General features: G+C 30.5%; 2 protein-coding genes across 4 annotated transcripts; both read left to right on the top strand.

Annotated features, from left to right (window-relative positions):
• Nucleotides 1-12,021: 12,021 nt before the first annotated feature.
• On the top strand, nucleotides 12,022-17,645 carry LOC100804513 (uncharacterized). 2 transcript variants are annotated; one of them, XM_006591050.4, is made up of 13 exons: nucleotides 12,022-12,328; nucleotides 12,538-12,712; nucleotides 12,807-12,869; nucleotides 13,104-13,209; nucleotides 13,403-13,507; nucleotides 13,585-13,661; nucleotides 13,780-13,897; nucleotides 14,160-14,232; nucleotides 14,429-14,620; nucleotides 15,307-15,424; nucleotides 16,113-16,337; nucleotides 16,419-16,472; nucleotides 17,197-17,645. In XM_006591050.4, the coding sequence occupies exons 1-12, from the start codon at nucleotides 12,171-12,173 to the stop codon at nucleotides 16,464-16,466; spliced, it is 1,458 nt and encodes a 485-aa protein (XP_006591113.1). In that variant the 5' UTR covers nucleotides 12,022-12,170; the 3' UTR covers nucleotides 16,467-16,472; nucleotides 17,197-17,645. The 2 variants fall into 2 exon arrangements, with proteins under 2 accessions (XP_006591113.1, XP_006591112.1); XM_006591049.4 differs by having other exon boundaries at nucleotides 17,192-17,645.
• Nucleotides 17,646-18,669: 1,024 nt separating this feature from the next.
• LOC102665348 (shugoshin-1) lies at nucleotides 18,670-21,668 on the top strand. Of its 2 annotated transcripts, none has more exons than XM_006591047.3 (9): nucleotides 18,670-19,121; nucleotides 19,327-19,380; nucleotides 19,572-19,680; nucleotides 19,779-19,802; nucleotides 19,911-19,979; nucleotides 20,534-20,587; nucleotides 20,691-20,781; nucleotides 20,866-20,923; nucleotides 21,164-21,668. In XM_006591047.3, exons 2-9 carry the CDS (start codon nucleotides 19,373-19,375, stop codon nucleotides 21,414-21,416), a joined length of 666 nt encoding a protein of 221 aa, XP_006591110.1. In that variant the 5' UTR covers nucleotides 18,670-19,121; nucleotides 19,327-19,372; the 3' UTR covers nucleotides 21,417-21,668. The 2 variants fall into 2 exon arrangements, with proteins under 2 accessions (XP_006591110.1, XP_006591109.1); XM_006591046.4 differs by having other exon boundaries at nucleotides 18,686-19,121; nucleotides 19,327-19,364.
• The last annotated feature ends 4,502 nt before the right edge of the window (nucleotides 21,669-26,170 follow it).

The following is a 26,170-nucleotide window of genomic DNA, read 5'->3' as shown; positions in this document are numbered from 1 at the left end:
AGTTAATAGATAATTAAATTTCTTAAATATATTATTAGAGATTTGATTTATGATTGAGAGAATTTTTTCACTGGGAAGGAGTCTTGGACTATTAAAAGAGAAATTATCTTGAGAGATTTTCTTAAGTTAGAAATGTGAAAAGGCAGGGGCATGCATGACCCTACTACTGCATTGCGCCATTGCGGTCTGAGCTGTGTTAGCACATGCATGGCCGAAACAGAAGACAGGACAGGAGTGGCACCCCCTCTGTCATAAAAATGTCGAATCTTTCAAATTATTGGAGAGAAAAGTTCAATGAAAATTGCCTTTGGCTACGGGAACATGTGACACGCTAAACGGAATAACCTAGCTTAATTGGCAACTATAGTTATTATTATTCATATGCTTTAGATTTGAGGAAGTGGGGACGTTGGATTTGGTTTGAATGGTGAAGGAGTATATTCCCTAACCCTTGCTGTCCTCTGTGAGATTAGACTATGTTCAAATTTAAACGTGATCTCGTTCCCCAATTAATGGCCAAATGATCTTTTATACGAGTGAAGGGTTATAAAGTTAATATAGTGGTGAAGAAAAAAGGAAGGAAAAAAATATAATGAGATTGAATTTTCCTACTAACAACGAAAGTATGTCTAAAAGAAAATAGGACTAAGGGGAGTGTAGAAGGAGAATAAGAAGCTTGAATTGCATTAACAAGTATTAAACTCCTTATATAAAAACTAACAAGTAAATATTCCATCTAAATAAATTAAATTCACGGAGTGAGGCATATATGCTGTCTTGTCTGGCTTCAGCCTTTCATATTTAACAAGTCAGCCCACTTCTTATAGACTAAGAGAAATAAGGAGAACCTTTTTTGGTCTATTTACCTATGAATTATCATGAGTTTGTTTGGATAATTTTTTTTATAAATATTTTAAGGAGAAAAAACAGAGTTTCTTTATAAGTTAATATGTAAAAGTTCTCTTTTATGTTAGTTTTTTTAAAAGAATATTTTTGATTTATATATAAATTAGTTTTAATTATTGGAGAATTTTTTATTTTATTATTTTTTGTGTTAAAAGTTCTTATAAAATACTTTATCTAAATAGATTTATGACTGATTTTAATACTTTTTTTGGGGGAGGGTTAGAAGTTTAAACCTCAATTGCAAAAAATTACATGAAGTCTTTTCGAGAAAATAAGGCCCAGTAAGGGAACTATTGTTGGCACTCTACGTTTACTATTGATACTGCACTTTATTAATTTGGGAGTGAAAAGACAAAAATGCCCTTAAGGCAATTTCACCCACCCCTTCCCCATCCACCCAACTCCCTTCTTCGCACCCCTACCCTTTCTCCTTCCAAACTTCCTCCTCCCTGGGCAACCAATCCCTTCTCCCTTCAACTCTCCCTCTCATTTCTCCTTCATCTCTTTGTGAATGGTTGTGGTAAGTTTTTTATTAATTTGTTTGTTTTTTTGCAAGTAAGTTTTTGTTGTGTTATGGGTTGAGAAATACAACAAAATCATACTTTCGTTTGTGATTTTTACAAAACAAAAAAATAGATAATAGAAATATAATTTCATTATATTTTTCAACCCAAAACGCGATAAAAACATACTTTTGTTGTATATTTTTTGAAATGAAAAAATTATGCATCATAATTAAAAAAAATTTCACCCCCAAAAAATATATAATAGAATCATAATTTTGTGGTATAATTTTTTCACCCCAAACAATACATAATAAAATTATAATTCTATTGTATTGCTATCAAAAAGAGCATTTCCAGAATAATGCTAAAAGGCACCCATATGGTAGTGTCAATAGCCACTCCACCCAACAAATTTTAGGACATTTTTGGGTCAATCCCCTACTATTGTCCTATACGATAATTGGCAAATTTGACACGGTAGGAGGGTAAAACAAATCTGTACGGACTTAAAAGCCTTACACTTTTTTTAGCATATATGATCGGTAAGGTTTTAAATAATAATAATAATAATTCCTTTTTTTAAGGTTTTTCTGCGAATTTGATAAAAACAAATAATTGTATTTCCAAAATAAATTAAACCAAACATATATATGCATATATCATTTTGTACACGAAATGGTTTAACATTGATAAAAAAAATACCATGATAATAAAATTTTTCTGTGTTGTGTAAAAATAAAAGTTTGCTGTGTAGTTGAAGAAAATAAAAGTATTTTCATGGGATAAAAGATTTCCGGGGATGCTAATTTATGAACAAGTAAGAATGAAACTTTCTCACCTTCGTTGGTGGAAGAAATATTTTTTTTTCCTGTGGTAATTGAGTGAATGAAACTTCCTCATGCTAATTGATGGTAAACATATTATCTCTAAGAATGTTATATAAAAGCCAAAAGAATAAAAACCAAATATATTTTTATAAATTTTTCCAAAAATTTATGCTCATGAAAGTAAGTTAGTGGGTATTCGGACTTGGGCTTGGTCCAATAGTTACTTGTGGGGATAACTTGGCGGCAGACTCAAAGCTCCAACCTGCAAAAGACATTATCCGTATTATTAAGGACATGTTTGAATTAATTTATCTATAAATATTTTTAGGAAAAAAATTATTTTTTCATAACTTTAAAATAATTTATGCATTGAAGTAGTAGTGTCTACAAGTGTTCAAACCACAATTTTTTTTAAAAAATCTGATATTGGAATTGTGTGTCTAACACGTGTTATATGAGTGTTAGTGTTTGTCGTATGTCAAACATACGGGCACACGATTGAATTATAGTGTTTGAGTTTTATAGGTTGTGTTTGATATATGTCATTAAATGATTTTAAAAAAACTTTTAATTATTTTTCACTATAACACCAAGTTCCTCTCCTCAATTCTCCCTAAACACCATTGGCATTGTTAATGGGAACCTACAATTATAATTACACCTCTTGTATTTTTTCCAAAATTCGCTATGCCTTAGTCAATGTTATTAACATAGTATTTATATAAATATATGAATATAGTTATATTTTTCTTGTATAGTATTAATTATTATATTTATTAAATAGAATATATTTATTGAATTTAATGAATACATTGATAACATAGGTATAGTAAATGTATATTTTTTAATTATATTTATATATAGAAATGGTATTAATTAAAAATTAATAATAATAAAATTTGATGCCTAGTTATATATATATTAAAAAAATCTTATTATTTCTTAAATTTAGTTTATAAAATATAAAAATAAAATGTATGTAAATTTATTTCATGATATCCATTTGACTGAATTAAATTTTGTTTACAATTATAATTTTTATGTTATTGTGAAAAAATTAAAGCATAAAATTATAATCAAAAGTTGAATTTCAATTTTAATGAGAATGGTGATAAAACAAATGTTAAGTTAATATTTTTTTATCTATCAATAATAATTATTAATTTATTAGTTTTTATTCGTGAGAAGAATTTTATCCCATGATTTTTTTCATTTTTTTTAATCACCAAGTTAATGTTATGATTTTTTTTACTGAAGTGAATCTTATAACTCTTAAGTTAATATTTAATTAATTTTATTAATGTAGTATTTATTTAAAAACATTATATAACGGTAAGGTTTATACACATATATAAATGCACAGTACATGCATCAATTTGTTAATAAACTTTCAATAAGAAAACAATGTATTGTAAAGGAAAAAAATTAATTATTAGATGCACTTTTGAAAGAATAACCTTAAATATTTTTTTATTATTGCCAACTAAGATTTTTGTTTACTAAATAAAGAATATTGTGGAAAAGAGAAGTTCGTGTATGTCTATTTTTTATTAGGAAAGTAGGATTTGTTTTTAACAGAATTAGGAAACTAAGAATGTAGATAAGAATTTTTGTATGGAAAATATTCAATATATACTATTTTTTCTTGTTTTTTAAGGATTTTTTTCTTTTAATTTTTATCATCTCATTTATTACATTTGTAACTTTCTCTTTTTGTTTTATTTGACTTTTTGTTTTTTACTACCTAATTTATTACATTTATAATTCTCTATTTATTTTTTTCATTTTAATCCATTCTAAATTGAGGTTGATGTTTATCAATATCATAAATCCTTGAAAGTATATAGATCATCACTGATGTTGTATTGTCCCTCTTATATTTTCAAAGTTTACATAGAAATCCTTAACAGGGTCTACAGTGCGAAAGTGAAAGATCTTTCGCATCATGCGTGAGTTATAATACCCCAAGTCTCATTTGGTGAAATTGAATCTTTGCCGCATGTTGTTATTAAAACAAAAGGTTAGGATTGGTTGAAGGCCACCGGTTAAAAAATATTTTCCACTCCATCCAGATCTCATGTGTGCATCTTTGGCGTTGAAATTGTTCGCGAAGAGAGCCATGTCGGTCTCCCCTCTAATTTGGAAGATCAAATGGTTCCTCAACATGGCTCCGAGAAGCGATTAAAATGATTGACATCTTAGCCAAATAGGTCATAAGGCAAAGAATAAAAATGGGGTTTTCATCAATTTCACTCACAAGGACGACTTGTTGTCATGGCTTATGAGAACAGTCATTGATGACACATACTTAAAAGACATTATTGTAAGTTTCTTACTAGCTGGTCCTGACATCGTGGCTTCAGCTCTAACAAGCTTATTTTGGCTCTTAGCAAAACACCCATAAGTGGAATCCCAAATTCTTCTAGAAGCAAAGCAAGTAATTGGATCAGACTATAACAAAGACCTTACAAGCTTTGAAGAGCTTCAACAACTGAACTATTTACAAGCTATGGCATATGAAAGCATGAGACTTTACCCTCCAATGCAATTCAATTCCAAGTTTTGCTTAGAAGATGATGTGTTGCCTTATGGGACTTTTGTGAAGAAAGGAAAATATTTTTTAACCGGTAGCCTAAACCGATAGCCTTCAACCAATCCTGACCCTTGATTTTTTTTAATAATGACACATGCGACTAAGATTTAATTTCACCAAATGACATTAAGGGTATTGTAACTCATGCATGATGTGAAAGACCTTTCGCTTTCGAACTGTAGACCCGTTGAAATCCTAAGAAATACTTGTTTTATCTGTTTTTGCTGCTATATATTCATATATCCTCTTAGTGAGTGAGGGTGAGACAAAAAAAATGACCACTAACAACATGAATAGTGCCCAATTTGGAGTTGTAAAGTTCATATCACAAGTAATACAAGGTTGATTGTTCATGCTTTGTGCCTCCTTCTTTATCATGGTAGAAGCAGGTGGCATCTATGTGTTTGGATCATACTCAGAAGCAATCAAATCTTCACAAGGTTATGACCAAAGCACACTAAACTTTTTAAGGTTTTGCAAGGACCTTGGTTCAAATTTTGGCACCCCGGTTGGTCTCTTGGTAGATGTTATCCCTCCATGGTTGGTGCTCCTTCTTGGCTCAGCCTTTAATTTTACTAGTTATTTCATCACCTGGCTCGCAATCATTAGCAAAAAATCCAAACCCCACGTGTGGTAGGTTTGCATTCACATTGCCATCAATTCTAGTTCTTTGAGTTTTTCCAACACTGGAGTAATAACCACAAGTGTCAAAAACTTCCCAGAAAGTAAAGGCACAATATTAGGCTTATTGAAGGGCTACCTTGGATTCAGTAGGGTCATCATGACACAACTTTACTTAGCCATATATGGGAATGATTCCAAGTCTCTCATTCTTCTCATTGCATAGCTTCCTAGTGTTGTATCCATTGCATTCACTTGTGTAATTCAGACCATGAAGGTTGGGACCAGCACTAAGAACCCCATTGAGTCAAAAGTATTGTACATGTTCCTTTTAGCATCAATTACACTTGCATTAATCATTATGGCAATGATCATTGCTCAGAGACAAATTTCTTTATCCAAAGCAGCTTATATTAATGTGCCACTCTGGTATGTTTTGTGCTTATCTTTTCCGATGTTTATTGTTGTTAGAAAAGAGTTCTTACTGTGGAACATGGAGAAAAAAGTTGAAAATACTTCAAATGAGGTAATCATAAAGGAATTGGAAATAGTTGAACCTAGGGTTGAGGATGCAAAGATTTCTTGTTTTGCAAACATATTCAATAATAAACCTAAAAAAGGAGAGGATCACACCATTTTGCAAGCACTCTTAAGCATTGGCATGTTGCTATTGTTGATTTCATCATTTGTCGAGTATGGAACAAATGTGGCAGTAATGGACAATTTGGGACAAATTAGCAAGGCTTTAAGGTACATTGACAACACAGCAAGATCATTTGTGTCACTTGTAAGCATTTGGAATTTCCTTGGGAGGGTCTTGTTTAGTTTCATGTTTGAAATTTTGCTTCACAAGTACAATTTTCCCCGCCCTATATTGTTGGCCTTTTCGCATTTCGCTACATGCATTGGTTACCTTCGTATTATTTTCCCAGCACCCAATTATTGGATTCTCCTTTGGTGTAACATTGCCATTGTCCTTAACAATTAATTCTGAAATATTTTATCTTAAATATTTATCCACACTATAGAATATTGTGGTCACAATTATTCCCCTTGCATCGTATGTGTTGAATGTGAGGGTGACTAGGTTTTTTTATGATAAAGAGGCTAAAAATCAACTAAAAAATGGATAAATTTGTGTCAAGGGCACAAAATTGACTTGTATAGGAATCGAATGCTATAAGCTTCCTTTGATAATAATGTTATGCATGACTTTTACAGTAGGAATGAGTTATTTGATTTTTGTGATGAGGAGCAGAGAATTCTACAAAAGTGACATATACAAGAAGTACATAGAGAAAGTGTAACACCTTAAGTTTTAAGTACTAGGTACATACCTTAAGGATAATCCTTACTTGTTATATTGTTTATGATTTAATTTTTATTATTGTTATTTTCATTATTCTATATTACCAATTGTCTTGTGTTTGTGCATGTCTTGGACATGTGTGTTTCTTATGCATTGTATTTAGTGATAATTATATTATTATTATTTGCTACTATATTATATTTCTTGTTGATAGTGTCATTGTCATTATAGTTGTATTATATTATTTTTTATGCTAGAGTGTTAGATACACTTGAAAAGTGTCCAGGTCTAGTGGAGTTTTATGATAAAAATCCTAGAAAGATCATGTCATATCTTGAGTTGTACGCATTCATTTAAGGTGTCATTTGCATCGTTGGAAAGCTTGATATAAAAACTACAATTCATCCCTACACCTTACAAACCAAATCCGACCACTATCTAAGTGAAAATTGACCAAAGTAGGCCACATGGTCAAGATAAGCAACACATTTAAGTCCCACATTGGGCAAAATAACCTTATGAATATCTTTCTTCCTATATATACAGAGGAACACCAAACCTTAGGAGCATCAAAGAATTAAGTGGGCTTAGCATCAATCGCGAAACCCCTTATAGTTAATATTTTTATCTTTCCCTTTGAGTTTCCAAACTCAAGGCATGTAGGCGGCTTGGGTTTGTGTTTTAAATCACACTCAAGTTTTTGCTATAGTTAGAGTTGTCGTGGAGATCATGGTGGACGACACTATCAATGTGTTTTTGGGGGTGACCATGAAATTGTCTTCCTTTTCATTTTTGAGGAATTGCTTCTTTTGAAGTTAGGGGGAGTGTGTTGTCTCTTTCTCTTCTTTTGTTTTAGTGACAATGAGTCACGAGCAGGCTGTATAATCTTAGGTTTATGATTTTAGCAAGTTTATTTTCTTGGACGAGTAGTGAATACCCCGAAGCATCTAGTTTTGTTATGATTTGGATGAATTTGATTGTTGGATGTTTTTTATATTTTGGTCTTTTGATATTCTTGAAATTGAATTTGATAATTGATGTTGAATACACGTGCTGACTTTCCTCATAGAAAACATTAACTTGGAATACAACAAATGAGTAGGAAAACAATGGAATTAGACTTTGTGATATTCATAAGAATTGTAGCCCTGAATGATATCTAATTAATGACTTTGGGTTCACTCATAAACAATGTCCATAACTCTAGATAACGTAATTTTAGTAAGTAAAGTCAAATTGTCAGGATTATGAGATCTACTTATATGTTTCCTAATTTTAGGTTCGTATATGATTGAACTAGCTTTTGAGGTAAACATAAAGGTTGTAGATAATTGTTTTGGCTTTCTAAAAAGATAAGAACCTACTTAATAGGATTTCTACAATTCTAAATATGAATATTATACTATATGAAAGTCATAGTAACATAGGTGGAAAAGTAATTGTGTAATATTGATATTGTAAAAATTGTAGTATGATGCATGGTGTTTATACTTATGATACTTATGATTTGTGGATGAATTGATACCATGATATTGTTGTGTGAATGAGTAAATATGATTGATATTGTGGGTGAGTGCATGATGCCCATGAGTATATGTGAAAACAATATGTCATGGTATGCGTATGCGTTCCGAAAAATATTAAGAGAATAAACCATGTGCATATTATTTGTAAATCATGCATCATGTTGTGCATATATGTTTTATAGTGAAGGGTGTTTATGAACCTAACCGGGAAGATCATGAATGAGTTGATATATGACTTTGACCTTGGGGGTGCAACAATTCAAAATCTCCTTTAAGCTCACGTTGATCACGTATGCTGGAATATCCTTGCAAGGCTGGAACACCCTAATGCATCACAAAAGGTGTCCTCTTGGTGGGAGTGATTGTGTTTTGTTGCCCATTATGTGGCAATTCATTGACCACATGGACTCTTGAACTACATTCAATGTTTTTCAAAATGATACCACATGTATACAAGTTTACGGGTCTAATGTGCATCGCATTTCATGCGTATCTTTGTATATGAAACGTTTGATTTGGATGAGACAGATTTGTGAAACTTAATTGTTTGTAAATATATCTTATTTCTTTATGACTTCCTTAAAGTTTTAAATGTAGTGTGAGATGTATCAATTCCTCATCCATTTGTTTTGTATGTATTTGAATTGAATGTCACCTTTGTAGGTGAATCTCTACAAGGTTATAATGATGGTTCTGGAGGAAAACTTAAACCTTTGTTTTATTATCTTTTAATTTTATGTTTATGAATGCTTTGAGACAATGTAACATTCGGCATAGATTTTTGAAATTTATTTAGTTTTCAATGAGTAATTTTTTTAACATTTTATTTAATAATGTTTGTATGGCCTTAGGAGTACCAAGATTAGTTTAATTATAAATTATGTTATTTATTGAACTATTTTATTAAATTTATGAAGATGTAATACTTTTTTATTGCTATTTTTTTTGGAAAGTCAAATATGTCATTTTTAATTAAATTTTGCAACAAACGTATTTTAAAAATATTATATTATGTGTTTTGGGGTAGAATGGTGTTTCAGGAATCCCCTACCAATGAAACAGAGTTGACATCATCCTCAGCTTATGATGAAGAGCCAGTGACTAATGGTGACGGTAAACTTTGAGGCCGAAATTAATTAGGTTAAAAGTTTATTCATGTTTATGGTGTATTTACATTTTGTGGAAAGGGAAAATACTAACAAATGCCCCAATGACACTGGTTAAATAACTAAAGATAGAAAGTTATTTATTTGATAGTGTAAAGTTACACTTTTCATAATTTTTTTTACACTCTTCTATTTACACATTATTTTATTTAATTTCTTAATCAAATTCCTTAAAACATTAGTCAGTAAAACTCTCGAAAATGAGAACTACAGTCATACAATACTTATTTGCATTTATGTTGCGGTTATGGCGTGTTTAATTGTCATAACATTTTTATTAAGAAAAGGATAATTTTTTTTGTTTTTTAATGTTTTTTGATCAAAAGTTGAAAAATTCTAAAATTTAATTAAAATTAGAAGTTATTTTAAATAGTTCCTTGTTCCTCATTAGTTTTTTCTTTTATAAAAAAAAGTGACTTTGTGATGGTAAAAAATATACAAGGACTTTTTTTAAAAAAAATCTAAAAAATAATTACTAGATTATTTTTAATTTATGACAAACTGACGCTATATTTATTTATGGAAAGAAGAGCTTTAATCATGTTTATATTAATGATATTATTTATTTTTAAAAATCAAGAACACTATTTACTAAGTTTTTTGAAGTAAAAGAATATGTAAAAGTTTCACAATAAAAACTACGATCCCAACCAAGTTGGATTTTAACCGTAAGGTGAATTTGTTTAAATTTATTTCTTGATAAAATACTTATTTTAATAAAATAAGTAATTTTTAAATTTTTTTTATTATGGTTGTCTAAACTATTTTTGTTTTAAAAAATAATATTTTCTACTTATTTTGATAAATAAATCTTACGTGCTTATTAAAAACACTTTTTAAAAAACGTTGATTTTAAAATGATTTTATTAAATTTAAACAAACCAACCCATTATTATATATCATTTGCATCACATCACAATATTACTAAAAAAAAAAAAATATACAAAAACGGGGAAACATACACCAAGGCCCACGCGAAAAGAACACTAACAGCATCTATATTTTGGTAAACTAAGCCTATTTCAATTGAAGAATGTATCTTATCTCAATACAATACTTTGATGACACCACTCAAATAAGAATTTTTCTATCCTTTTGAAATATCATTTATTCATGTCATCTCATCAAATAAACACAAATCATCAAAACAAATGAGCAATTCAAAATGGTGCCTGTGCAACTGTCCATACCATTAGATTGTTCACAAACCTTCGATATAATTTTCAATACCACTTGAAAACTAAAGGAGGTCAATGACATTGACTTTATTTATTTTCTGTTGATTTTTTTATTAATTTTATAATGAATATATTATATAATTATATAACTAATATGCTTATGTAATCAATATTTCATGTAGGTTTATTTTTTTCAATTACTATTTTGTATAAGTTTTTTTAATATTTTATTTGAGTTTGTTGACTTATTTTAATTTTTTTTATTTCAGCTTATTTATTAATTTAATAAATATTTTATTTAATTAGTTTATTAAGATTTTAAATTTTATTCAATATTAATATTATTTATTTATTATTTTTTTAAAAAAATTGTTATGTAAACTAGGAACGTTTTCTTGTTCAGATTTCTTAGCTATATAAGGTTGGTGTTACATATATAGGAAGAAGATTTAGTTATCCTTCAAGATTCCCCTTTTGATTTAGTTCCTTTTTTTGTTTTTTTTTTTCTATATGTAAAAAAATCCTATATATATTTTGATATAATTAAACTTTGTATAGGGCCGCTGATATATACAAGCACTAGAGCTATATTTTTGGAAAAAATCAAGCTATTTTAGGAATATAATAATGACAATATCACAATCCTATAAGTGTTTTATTCTAATTACAAATAAATCCGAATTTTATTGGCTAATTTCTACCTGATTTCTTCATTGATTTACTTTCCTTGTTAACAGAAACCATTGCAGCAACAATCAAATTTTTTCACCTTCTTTTAAAGTATGTGTCAAGACTTGTGAATGTATTTGTGTATATATTGTCTTTGTATTAGCTGCACATGGAGTTCAGTTATGTTAAATGCATTGCAGGTTATGTACTTCCCTCCTTTTAAGATGAGGCTGACATGAGGTGTTAATGAGAAAAAAATTGTATACTTAGTTAGACATCACAAAAAAGGTTAGTCCAATCCGTTTTGGTCTGTCTCACCATTAGTCTGTTAAAAATGAGGTAGAGTGGGTTGGTCCCATTAGGCGTGATGAATTGAACATGTTAAGCCACTCCACCCAAAGGTGGGCTAACAGATTAATCCGTCTTTTTAATGATACATGTAAATGTACAATTTTGAGTTTCATTCTCCTATTTACAATAAGAAAAAAGAAAATATAAAATATTTAAATCATACATAATATTAATAATCTTTAATAATAAGTCTATTAGATAGTCAAATCATAACAAAATCTTATAACTAATCCTTTTTCTATTATAACTTAAATCCTAAATTAAAGTCCCTATCTTTTTTATTTTATTTTATTAGCACTCATATATTATAATTATAATATAAGTAATACCTATTATTTTAAATAACTTGTACAACAAACAAATGAACCAAAAATCCTAACCTATCCCCCGCCAAATTGATAGCGCACCAGTGAATCAACGGGGAAAAATAAAGATCATAAGAAGATTTTCCCTCCAAAATTTGAGTGCATCAAAATAGGTTGTAAAGCCCATAAAATGATAAAATCACTCTTTGCTTCATGACTTTGCCACTCCCCTCAACAATTGTATTTGTGTGCAAACCAATAGTTTCAAATACCAACTTTGAACTCTCTGTGATGGATACGAACGACCCTTTGGATTTTGAGGTTGAAGACGACCTTCTCAAATGCCCTCCAATTAACAATATTATTAAAAGGTATTCCTTTACCCCCATAACTCGCTACCTTTTGCCCCCAAATTCTTCAAAGTTTCAATTTTTACCATTTTTTTCTTGGGTTTAGGGTTTTATTTTTTCCCTCTTACAATTTTTATAATAATCAGTGTTTTGCATTATCTGGGTGTTCCATGGTTTTTTCAAACAAACTGTGGGTGATAACAAATAACTGGAATTTGAAATCCAACCAGGAAGAAAATTATTGGGTTGGATGATCTTCTTAAAGATCATTACATAGAACAGGGCAAGCTTTTAGAGAAGAGGAAAAAGCAGAAAAAGAAGGCAAAGAAGATTGAAAGTTCCTATGATGATGAAGATAGCAAGGAAGCTAGGTTGACTAGGATTGTTGAGAAATGTCACAATCAGGCAACGTCTTTTTTACTTGATCTTATCTCTCTTTGACTAAGTTTTTGTGTACTTGGCATTGTCTGTTACTGACTACTTGGGCTTGCTCATCCAGTTGACAGCTTTTGGTGAAGAACAAGAAATTTCACCTTGGGGAGTAAAAGTTTTTGGAGATAAGGTTATTATACTAAGACAAGTTTCTTAGGGCCTATTTGGATACAAGGATAGAAGTGTTTTTAAGAGCTTCTCTACTGGAAAAAGCTCTATATTTCTAGTAGAGAAACTCTTAAAAGTACTTCTGACTTATATCCAAATAGACCCTTAGTCATTCTCTATACATGGTTTGTTGCTTTTATCTCTTAAATTGTTTGGATGCTTGAGTTTATTAATGTTTTCATTTTGTGAATTGCAGAAAGCCTTCCCCTCTCTAGAGTCTCCTGATGTTGGAAGTTGTAACCTTTTTCAGTCCTTTTTGAACAACTGTCTAAATTCAGTGGTTGAATTGACTGCGGACAAAGGTTGCTCAAGTGTCTTGTTTGTTATGATGTTGGTTTTTGTTATTTTGCCATGTCAAAAAACTATCTGTTTTTAGTATGGCAAAATACTGAAACAAGCCATATTTAGATCAATTTACTGCTTATATGCTATCAGAGGAAACTGATGTGCCTGTTTTTAAGTGGTTATATCAGTTAATATTATATGTTCTTTCAGGAGATATTTTTCTTGAAGGGTTACTAGTCAATGGTTGGCTTTCAAAATTAGCTTTTCTGTGTGGTCATGTAGAAAAGCCAGTAGCCGTTTGGGCCTTCAACACAAGTGAGTGAAAGCATATTGTTAATAGCTATGAGCATGGCAGCAATCTGTCATCCATATGTTTTACTTTGTTCTTTCAGTGTTATATTCATCAAAAGAAGAGCTCCACAATTCTTCCAGCGAATTTTGGTGTGCAATTCTCTCTTCTGAAAAGGAGGTAAACTTGTTTGTTATGTTTACTTTGGGCATTGTATCATTGATAAAATCATATGTTTATTTCAATTCCTATTGTCTATTGATACTATATCTTATGATTCACAATAATCTTTTACCAGGTTGATCAAGCACTGGTCAAAATTGATTGGTTTCCTGAATATATGGATTTAAGAAGAGCTCTTGACAGTTATGGGTTTCTCTTTAAATTTTCATCCAGTGCCGAGCCTAATAATTTAGGTGACTCTCTTATATCTATACCCATTTATCTCTCCACTTTGGGTTACAGATTGTTGTTATAAAAATATGAATCAGTTAAGTTTCAATACTGTAAGTCTGAACCCTATAGTGTTTCTATATTTTCACATTAAATCTGTCTTATTTCTTTTTCTATTGCAGCTAATGTAGTGATATTTGCATTATTTCAAGTGGAATTGCTAATATTTTCCACATTGACATTGACTGCATGCATCTAAGAACAATCTACATCTTTGTGTTTTAGATTCTGACATTGAAGGACCTCCTCAAAACATTAGAGCTTGGATCAGATTTGTCTCTGCTTGTTGTCTGATAAGGTAAGCAACAAGCCAACAGCCAACAGCAGTGAGTCTACTTAAAGGATAACCTGAATGAATTTTCTGTTATTTGACTCCTTTGTTAGTCATTATTTGAGTTTTAGGCTGCATTGATTAGATAGCCTGTTGATGATTCAAGTGATAATATTTTGAAAGTATGACGGTGTCAACTCATATCTCTTGATTCTCATTGCAGGAGTAAAAAGGCTATCTTCTCCACTGTAGAAGCTGAAGAGATAGTTGAAATTATTATTTGTCTGTTCCTAGATCGCCAATTTCAGGGTTTGTTGGTGCTTTTGAATGACTGCATGGAAGTGATTGTCAATTACTTTACAGACCAGGAATGGTGCTCAAGTTGTGAGAACGTAGCAAAATTCATTGCTTGCAGGTTATTACTTTTATTAATTGCTCTTGCTATGTTGGTAACAGTATATAAACATTTTCTTGTCAGTAATATTACTTTTGATATGTGTTAGCAGAACCCCTTTTTAAAAGGGTTGGAAGTGGACAAGAACCAAATTTTGTTGCTAACAGAATAACTACTATTCACTATTCAGTAATAAAAGGGGAATGTGCAGAGATATTTAGAGCCAGTTGCGACTTGTGAGTCATAAGAAGAAAACTTGGTCCCTCAAATTCCTAGGTGAAGGAGCAAACGGATTGTACTATATGTGTTCTTGATCTCTGTTCTGTATTGATACTGGTGCAGAGATTGATTGATGATTTGAAAACAAAGTAACAATTTTGTGATTAATAATTTGAAATTTTTAAAAAATATGTACTTAAGTGCTAAGTAATGGCGAACTTGGGTTTCATAAAGAGAGTATAATGGAAATGTTATCTGGTTCAAAAATTAGGGCTCAAATTTATAATATAAGGATTGTCTACCTAGATCTGTCTTCTTTCTCAAGTTCTTTGTATGGTTATCATCAATGGAAATAATGACCTAGTGCGTATGTACTGTAAATAAACAAGCTGAATTGTATGTTGATACTTATTCTCTAGATCTTGCCCATTGTCGTTGTAAATTGTCATTGCTCCCTTTCTCTTATTCTTGCTGTCGTGGATGTGCAGAGTCTCAAAGGATTTGAATTGCATCCGGACTATTGAATGTATTTCAGAAGCTAGCTCTCGTTGCAAGCAACTTAGGAGTGCTGTTGCATATCAAACACTGCTTTCTTGTTTTGATGGAGTATGCTACCTGCCCTTCTCTTAGCAAGTTTATTTATGCTTGTGCATATATAAAGTATAATGCAGGTCCTGATCATATGATGGAAAGTTAGCATATGAGCAGCAGGTTATACACGAAGTCTGCTGTTGCTTGATTGAATCTTAGCACCAAAGTTTTAGTGATGAAAATTTAAGCATTTTTTTGTATATGTGAAATGTTGTCAGCAATTTTTTCACTCATTCTTGTTTTGGTATTAACAAACACTAAAATCATACTTGATCTGAAATTTCTCCACCACTTAAACTTTCAAATAGGCCATTGATATTTCTGTATTCTTTAATCCAAAGTTACCACCACTAAAATTTTCAAAACAGACTCTTGATATTTCTGTACCCATTAATCAATTTTATTATGTAATTTAGAGTATAGTCTTACTTGTTTGAGTGTGTAGATCTATTCATTAATGATAATGCATTTTTGGTTTATTAGTTGGAGTTCCATTTCCCTTTTAAAATATTTCCATGTATTACGATCTGAAACACTTGGCACAAGTGTGCAAAGCTAACTTGACACTTGATAACAAAATGCTATGAGAAAATTTTGTCAAACAAGTCATCAATGAATGCAACCAAATTAATAGCTGTAGTATGAAATATGGATACATTTGCTTTTGAACTTTTGGAAATTGAGATTAACCTTTTGTCCTCAGGTCTACAGTGGAGAAGAGATCCTCAGATCACTTACAGAAATTAATTTCAAAGACAACAGTTGTGATTTCTACAGGATGTATATTAACTTAGTTTTGACCGAGAATTGGGTTTTGTCCAACTCATTAATTGAAGACAATCCTGTAATCTATGAGATGTTCTCTCTTTATCTTCGACATTGTTCTACCTTGATTTCAGCCACAAACCTACGATCATATGCATCAAAGGTGAATGAAACGGCTTTCTTATTTTTAACCACCGATTTGGTTAGTGTGATTTCATGTACAGAAATCATTTTTGTCTTACAGGTTCGTCATAGGGCTTCATATCTTCTGCACTTCTCCATCTACAAATAGTTTCAGGTATCTTCAGTATCCTATCCCCAGAATTATCTCACATGTATTATTTCTCCAACCAGAGAAAATAAAAAAACAAAGAATGAGATTAAAATATTTTAATTAAAGTTATCAAATCCTGCAATAGACAGGGCTAAAGTCTTGTAAACCTTTGGCAAGGGTTTTCTGGGTTTGGACTTGCATTCACTCCTCTGCATGTTAAGAACCTTAATAGTGAGTGCTGTAGATGTGCAAGATGATACTCATCCTATTCCTTGGTCTATTGAACGGCGATATATTTTGTCAAAAAACTTCATCTAAACGAATGATCAATATCATGGACAGTAAAAGCCTTAGGGCTTGTTTTGATAAACTTCTCCAAAAGCAGTTTTAGAAAAAGAAAATAAAAAAAACTTCTCCATTAGCTTATGCATATGTTAAAGATAACCTTTTGGAGAAGTTAATATAAGAAAACTTTTATAAATTAGCTTATGCAAAAGCTAATTTATCTTATGGAGGTTTTTTTTTTTTCATTTTTCTTGTTTTTTTCTCTTATGAGTGTTTATGGAGAAGTTTAAATAGACCCTTAGAGGATGATGTGACACAGTGGTTATGAAGTGACTATTTACCAATGTTTTGCATTCTTGCCTTGCAAACTGCCACTGACACAACTCACTCTTTTCCCTTAAGGGTGCATCTTCATTTATTTGGCATTTTATATGTAATGGACATCTTTGTTATGACAGAACAGAGAATCAGATAAATCAGCTGCATAGTTACTCTTGGGCAGTAGCCTAAATGGCCAAATTTTGAAGGGTTAGGAATGCCGTGTTGCTTTGGCACCTATCATATTTTGACTACACATCAGATTCTTCAGACTCCCAGAATGCACTCATCTTAAGGAGATGTTTTGATGCCATTCTAGTGGCAAAAATGAGGGGGTTGTTTTTGCTTCTTGCTGCTGCTGGTATGAATCAAGATTTGTAGCAAAAATGAGTTGTTTAAATTGCTACGTGCTAACATGTAATAACCTTTCTCACACAAAATTTACATGTAATGACATGTGTTTGTGCCCCTTATGTTAAAGTCCAACAGTATCCTATAGTAGTATTGAATGCCCTAAGTACCCTATCTTCAGTAGTTTCTTTGGTGCCTGTTTCTTATATCAAGTCAATGCTCCTAGCAGCAAAGGTGTGGAAACTGCAAACTACAGACAAGTAACTTAGTGTTAACTGATTAGTGGTGCTGGATCCTTGATCTCCAAAACAAACAAGTTTTGGTTAATTTTTAAAGCAAATTATACTCTTCCCTTTGAGAGCTTTAGATTATGGCATCACCTCATTTTTAAAATCATGTTATAAAAATTATTTTTAATTAATTAAAAAAAAGAATGAGAGATAACTTCTCTCCCATTTCATGCTAACTGGTGGTGGGGGTGTTTTCTAGTAGGTTTCGGAAAATGATTTTCTTACTTTTTATTTTCCCTCAAACAAATGAAAAAAAAAGTTTTTATTTTATTTTTCTCTTTCCTATTTCCTTTCATTTTATTTCTATTTAAATAAATACTAAAACCAAAGTTGTATATCCATGCATGTTATTGGATTAATTTTAAAATATTATTTATTGTCAATATTTCTTTTGATATTTTAAATTTAGATGACATTAAAACAAAATTAAATAAAAAATATGTATAATTATTTTAAGGTGATACAACTTAAAACAGATGTTATTTTAAAGAAAATAATAAAGAAATTTGCAAAACTATATAAAAGAATTTCAAGATAAAAAAATTATAAATGACATTTCTTTTAAGTAAAAAAAGATTCGATCACTTTCAAGAAAATGGGTTGTATTGTAATTAACAAGTAATCTAATGCATTACTTGTTATATTGATTGAAGTAAAATATACAAGTGCTACTTAAGATAAAATAATACAAAAGAAATACGTATTATTATTATAAGCAGAATATGAAAAATATGTTAAAATAAAAATATTTCAAAACATAAAAATGTGCATAGTTGAATCTATAGAATTCGAAGTTAAACGAAAAATAAACACTTTTTTTTTTCATCTGAGTTACACGTGTTAGATTAAAAAAAAAAAAGAATCACACGCGTTATTAAAACAAAAAGTATATTAAGATATCTTTTTTTATCACTAAAAGAAGAAAAAAGTCTGAATTAAAGATATAAAGGGTGGATAAATTTAAAATCAAAATTCAAAGAGGGTGAAGGTGAAAATTTGAAACAGGATGGGGCGATAAGGTAACGCGCCTGTGACCTTTTGATATTTTTGAAAGGGAGGTTCGGAAGGCTTTGAATTAGGTTCGGACGACGTAACGGTAATTTCAGTTGAAGAAGCCGTTAGGTTACGAACGAAACTATTCTTCTTTTTCGCTTTGTTTTCCTTCCAACACACTCATTCTCTCCAATCTTGGTTTCTTCACTTTTCTACCCTCCATTCATATGAATATCCAAACTTACAATTAATCAACAATAACAGTTGGTGTAGTAGTATTATGAGCATGCAAAGAGAGAAAATGGCAAAGAAATCCATCGGAAGCTTAATGCGAAAGAAGCTTTCTGATATCACCAACAACACTAATCCTAATTACTCTCAACAACTTGACACCTCTCTTTCCTCCGATAACAATTCCATTCAACAACTCCTCAAGGTACATTTTATTTATTTACTTTTTGTTCTTTATTTTATAATATTATTATCTATTTCTTTTTTAAATGATTTTGGTTGAATTGCGATCTATGGAGCGAGGACACCTCTTTTGGTCCAAGTGTGGTCGTGTCAAACATGTTTCTAATACCGACACTTGTTTGACCATTTCTTATTGGGTGTCTAATTTAAAAATTATTGTGATGCAGGAAAGAACGGCATTGATTCAACTCCTCACAGAAAGAAAGTAAATAAATGTACCTGTTAGTAAGTTTTTTTTTTTTATCTAACAATCAAAGCCAGTACTAGGGGGTTTACAACACTCACAAATCCTGCTTTGACAAACTGACCTAGACCCTCCCTTGGTCCTGTTATCGAGTTTTAGGATCCTAGAATTGAAAGAAATTAACTAAAATGTTATTAATTTTTGTTTACTTGATTAAAAATTGAGCAGTAAGATAATTGAAGCGACTGGCTCGGAGCTGCAGAGGCTGAGAGCTGATGTGAAGAAGCTGCAAATCCAAAACTGGAACCTTGCTCAGTCCAATACCCACATGTTAGCGGTAATTAGTTTCGGAATTGAATAATTGCTTTGTTAATCATTGATGTTAAATTGAGAGTGAAAATAGTTAGTAGTAACTGTTTGTGGTTAATTTTGCAGGAGCTTAACATGGGGAGGGAAAGGGTGAGTCATGAGTGAGTTGGTTTAGTTCTCTAACTGTGTATTTGTGGACTACAACTTCAATTTGTTTATTTTATTTTATTTATTTGAATTGGATGATGGTTGTTTCAGATTAAAACGCTGCAGCATGAAATTTTGTGGAGGGCTGCTTTGATTAAAGGAAAGACAGTGGACGTGCAGGTATGTTATGCTTTAAGCTCGATTTTCTGCTTTACATTATCTCGGTTACATGCTTACATTAACCAAATGTATGGAATGCTGGGTGTAGGATGTGGTTGAGAGGAAGAGAAAAATGTTTCATAGACACCCATTATGTTATAAGACACCTAAAGAAAAAAAATATAAAAATATGGATATTATAAGATTTATGATGTGATAGGAAGAGTGATAGAAAAAAATTAGAAGTGTCATTGGGGTGTTTAAAATAAGTAGGTGTTTGTATATCATTGCTAGGAGGAAAATGTATTGAGAAGTTTGTCTATTGACATGAATAGTGTACTTTGATGACTATGAAGCCTCAATGTTCAACAAAATAGCCTGCTATCATGATTTTAGCTGTAACATAAAGGTTTTTGTAGTCTCTACAACCGCAATACAACTGTAATTGTGGCCGCATCAACCACATCTGATGGCAGTTTCTTGTAATATTAAAGAATGCAACTAAACCACAATCACAACATTGACCACAATTTAAGACCTTCAATATTGAACCAGACCTCTCCATATTTTTTCAGGAAAAAGTGGAGATTGAGGGCGAAAAGAATCCTACTGCATTATCACAGTTACAGGTGCCTAGGCAAAAACCTTTCACTTATTTGCTTGCCAAATTGATGGCATTGATGAATGTTATTCCTCATTCTTTTTCTTGCTGTATGTTTTCATTGGCTCAAGGAAGGAGATAAAAAAGCAGGAGTGCCATCCCCTAAAGCCAGCAATGATGAACAACACAAATGTATGAATAGAAGACGCATAAGGAGTAAATGTAAATGCTGGAACTTAACTTCATAGTAACTGTTTTGACATTTTTTTTATCAACTTTGTTTAAGTTTGTTATGGAACTTTGCAGCTACTGGTTCTTCTACTGCTTCCAAGAATACAAACAAAGACAAGGTTAAAGACAATAGGTTAGTTCACGCTTTAACAACATTAACCTTTGACTCTTAGCTTAATTCAATTTAAGATGAACAATTCATGGTTTAAAACTTTAAATTAATGACTTGGTTACCTATGCTAAGATCATTGAACAAAAGCACTTTTCTTTAGTTGTGTTGAATGAATGACATGCTTGAAATTGCATTACAAAATGATAATTTTATAGTAGAAAATTGATACTATGATAAAAATTCCAATTTTTTGATACACAGGAGACGTTTGAGGAGACATTCTACTACGTTCAAAACCCATGAACATGAACCTCTAGAGAATTTGTTCGAGTTAGAGGATGCTACATATCTTGTAACTCAATCTCCAACTTCAAAAACTGAAAGAGGAAAAAGCTCTGCTTCAAGGAATGAAGCTACAAGGTGTTCTTTCGAAAGACCCTTGCGAAGAGCAGTTCAGAAGGTTCATTCTTACAAGGAGATTCCCGTAAATGTCAAGATGCGAAGACTAGACTAAGCTAAATTAACTGCTAAAATTATATTTAATGTTCTGTCTTTAATCATTTAACATATGTATCCTATGATGGTGTTGATTAGTATGTTGTGTTGTATCCAACATGTTCCTAGCTCGTTGGCTTTCATCGAGTTCTTTCACTTTAATCACTATTTTTTATTAGTTGATAATAACAGTCACTTGGGACGAATCTTAGGTGATAATAACATTCTTATGTCAAACACTTTAACTGGAGTGTGATTTTTTTGTATGATATTTCTAAAAATACCACATCACTCATCCTATTATGACAACAAAGTATGCCGAATATAATTCCATTAACTAAGTAAAATGAGACACCAAATTCTATGAAAGTTTATTTCTCAGTTTTCATGCGCAATTTTTTGCCCTTTTCTCTTTTATCTACAATCATAGTTTTAAAGTTTGTTTGGATAAACAACTTTTTTTTTTTAACTGCAGATAAACAACGTAATTATATTCTAAATAACTTTTGTTATAAATTTATCAAAATAAGTTAAAAAAATAATTTATTTTAATGAATATCACCGAAAAATTGATTAAAGTAAGTTAGGGATTAAATAAATTTTGTAAAAACTGTTTTAAAATGTTAAAACAGACCAGAATCTTAGACACGTTGTAGTGGCAAAATTATAGAAAGAAACTTAGGGAGCCCAAACATTCCCTATGAGCCCAAACACGATAAGTTGGATTATTCATGTAAATGAAACAGAAGTTTGAAGGGCTTCCTTTACTATTGCAATATCTATTTTCTTAGGATTACAAGATCCGTTTTTGGTCATAACTCATAAGGGTTGCAAGTCCTTAACTGTTGCTGTATGTGGGCTTCTTATTCTAAGTTGCCCAAAATATTTGGTCGACTCTGTTGCAACTTGCAACTCCAGATCCAAGCCCGTCAAGTTTTTATCACAGGGTCCAAGTCAGGGTTATTTAACATAAATGAAGTTGGACCCAAAAATTTAAAATAACAAAAGAAGACAGAACAAAATATTAAAGAAAATGACACGATAAATCATTTTCAGCTTTAAAGGTCTTAAAGCCATGTGACCTTTTTCTTGACAAGTGATTTCTGACCGAATCGAAATTGTGCAACCATGTGCTATGAGACTCAATAGTCAATACCACAGTTCTTTGGTGCCTTTGTGTGAGTTGCATTGCATCATCCATCTTCTTCTTTCTTCAATAAACAAACGGCTTTACCAAGAAACCGTGTGGGGCCTCCTCTTAGCTGCTTTTCATTTCAATTTTTATGCGTAATAACATTGCTAATCCTTTCCTTTTGGTGTTTGTTTAGACAATGATGTCTCTTCTCTTATGTTATTATTATTATTATTATCAACTCAGAAACCAAAATCATACCCCATATTTCTTGCCTCTTATTCCCTGTCCTTATGATGGATTGCTTTATCTATTATAATCAGATTTCACCTGGATTTTCTTGTACCTTTTTTCCCCACTTAGTATAAAAATTGAAATAAATTATAAAACTTGCTAATGAGTATTCTTTAACAACTGTCTAAGAAATAAAGGGACAAATATTAAAATGCGAACATATTTAATTATAAAAACTAAAAAAAACATTTATGGATGAGTCTTACAAGTTTCGCGAATGTCCCTACATATTCCAATGCATAATACAGATTTGACTCTAGCTGATATTTTAAAATAAAATATAATACAATATAAATTATTGATTAAAGATGGTAATGATTTTAAAATTTATTGCATATACATTTATTTTTATCACCAAATGCGTAAATTATTTGATAAACTTGTTTTATTTTAACGAATTATTTCAAATTCATGTCCTAAATATGAAACATGATTAAATATCTAATTTTGTCCATAGTAATTCTACTTTTTTTTCTCTATTTTTTTTTTTTTTTTTTGCAAAGAGAGGAGGTGAGATCAGGTTTAAAATAGCGAATGATATCTCAACTATATATGTTAGCACCTCAACCCCAGTTACACCTAAGAAACTTACCTCAAAATATATTAATAATCACAAGTAACCAAAACACTAGGGAGGGTCAAATGAGGGAGGGGGGGAGACATTTTTGTACCTAATAAGCTCATAAAAAATAAAAGATGATGAAAAATCCATTCAAGTATAACTTAAACTTTGTAGACCAAAAGAGATAAATTTATCTACACAATAATCTTACTTAATTCGAGTAAGATCATCTCCTATAAGAGAATTATATTGTATCACAACATAAAATTATTAAATTATAATTAATAAATATAGTTTCTGTATTAAAATTGGCATTCCCATCTTAGAAAAAGCAAAATGAAAACAGGATAGTTGGAAATGAGATTGGGCCACGCGGCAGTATCCAAGCAAACTAACTAACAATGGATGTTGTCTGCATGCAAGATCTGGTCGCCACAATGCGACAAAACCAAGGGGCCGTCGTTTTTCGTACACTTCGAGACCCTAAATCCTGTTGTTAATTCACATTTTTTAAAATCCACCTTCGTTTGTTCTTCAGCTCCACACATGAGAAGCTTTTTCAGAAATCAAAAAAATTTAAGTACAGAAAAACAATATTATAGAAGTATCGAAATTTAGTCGACCATGTGATCTTAGTTGGTTAGTTGCACTATATTATGCGATAATTTTTTTAACCATTTTGAAACTAGCTTGTTGGGAAAATTTTAGAATACTTTATCAAAAATAGTTTAATAAAAATAGTGTCTATACCGTTCAATTAACTCTGCTAAAGATATAAATTATGTGAAATATGCCCAAATCAACCAGAAATAAATTAAGGATAACAATGCAAAGATTTGCTCTTTCACGATTTAGTGGCCGTAAAGGTTTCTTTCCTTCGTATTTTGGTAGTGTAGTTTTTGGTAAATTTTGTCCTCTTGCATACCAAAAAAAAAAAAAAGAAACTACTTTTTTATAAGTTTAGTAAATAATTAGTTTTTAACTGTAAAAATACTAGCATGATTTTGTATGGCTATTATGTTTAAAAAAATATTTTATCAAATTTAGTCATATTTTTAATTTTTTTTTTTTTCCACCTAAAAGTACACATCACACACAAATGTGTGTGTTTATATATATATATATATATATATATATATATATATATATATATATATATATATATATATATATATATATATATATAGTTTTTGCACTGAATTAATTATAAGTTATGATAGAAATAATTTTAAAGTAATTATTATAAAATTTAACAATTTTTTCATACACAACAATTTATGATTAGATAATAATATATTATGTTATCAATATTTTTCAAAGAATTAGTTACAAAGTATTTTTTTAATTAGTTATTTTAAAGAGATGATTATTTTTTAAAATGTTTTAAAAAATTTAAAAATATTACTTTCCATAATTAAAGCATTTTTAAATAAGCATCATTTAGAATTTAAATAATCATTTTGATTACCATTTATTTTTTAAAAAAAGAATTGTTTTTTTACAAGGAAAACAAAAAAATGTTATTTACCTAATTTATACGTATATCTCATTATTGTAAAAAAATTATATAATTATATATCATTGTCATTTTTATTGTTTTCCTTGTAAGAAAGCAATCGATTTCACCATGAAAAAAGTAAACAAACCTTTATATTTAATCCTAGAAAAGTCTAATATATTCTGATATTCACATATTTGAGTTGGATATAAATCACACCGACCATGTCTGTCGAATATGGTCTTGTTGAAATCATAATCCTAGTAGAGTTTGCTTACAAGGAGAGATTACCAATGTGATAATTTGCTAATATATTCTAGGATTAATTTTTAATTCGCAAATTTAATTATTTAATATTTGAATTAACTTAATAATAACTTTAGTTAACTGGGGCCCCAACTTTTGTGTTAATGACTGCTTGGGATTCCAAAGATCAGCAAAACATGATATGATTGGTGATGGAATTGACGACCCACCTAAAGACTCTCTCTCTCTCTCTCTCTCTCTCTATATATATATATATATAAATAAATAAAGGATTGGCTCTAAGTGACCCATTTTCCCTATTAATTTGATTATTATTTTTTTCTAATCTTAATTGCTTTGAGTAAATGGAGCCCACGCGTTTTAAACAAAGTTGGCATCCATGATTCTCTAGGGTTCCTTCCGACAGGTATTAGCCGTTAGGACCCCACTCAGATTGAACTAAGTACTACCCTTTGTTATGTTACCGTGTGTTAATCCAATAATTAATATCTTCACATTTAATCAAAGGTATATTCTGTCTTTTATGCAATCTCAAGCTTATGTAAACTGGCTCTTTGTTTGTTTGTTACAAACCCTAATTAATCAATCAGTTTGATTTGATTTTGGTGTACAATAATTTAATCTGTGAACATAATTTGTTGATCGCATCACACGTCTGCTGAAATTGGTTATATTCAAACGGTGCGTTAATTAATTAGAAGATTTGATAATTGATACGTTTGTGTACTTAAAAGCAACGTATGGTCTTTTGTAGTCGATCTAGTTGAAGATTTTGAAGTGGACACAAACTTCTTATTATTTAATTTTTGTTTTTTATAGTCGACAGTGGTTAAAAAATGTTATTAAAGCTCTATTTACTGAATGTTTTTGGTTTATTAGACCATGTATAAGGCGATATTGTTTAAAACATATCCATAATTAATCCTTAATTATTTGAGGAGAATTAATTAGTCATGTACAATACCTGAAATAACTTGTCAGAGCTCTATTTACTAATTAATTTCATATCAACTCTTGTTT

The sequence above is a fragment of the Glycine max genome, chromosome 11 (assembly GCF_000004515.6).
Source record: "Glycine max cultivar Williams 82 chromosome 11, Glycine_max_v4.0, whole genome shotgun sequence".
Classification (NCBI taxonomy): domain Eukaryota; kingdom Viridiplantae; phylum Streptophyta; class Magnoliopsida; order Fabales; family Fabaceae; genus Glycine; species Glycine max.
Note: the sequence above shows the minus strand (reverse complement) of the source record. Positions and strands in the feature narration are given on the sequence as shown.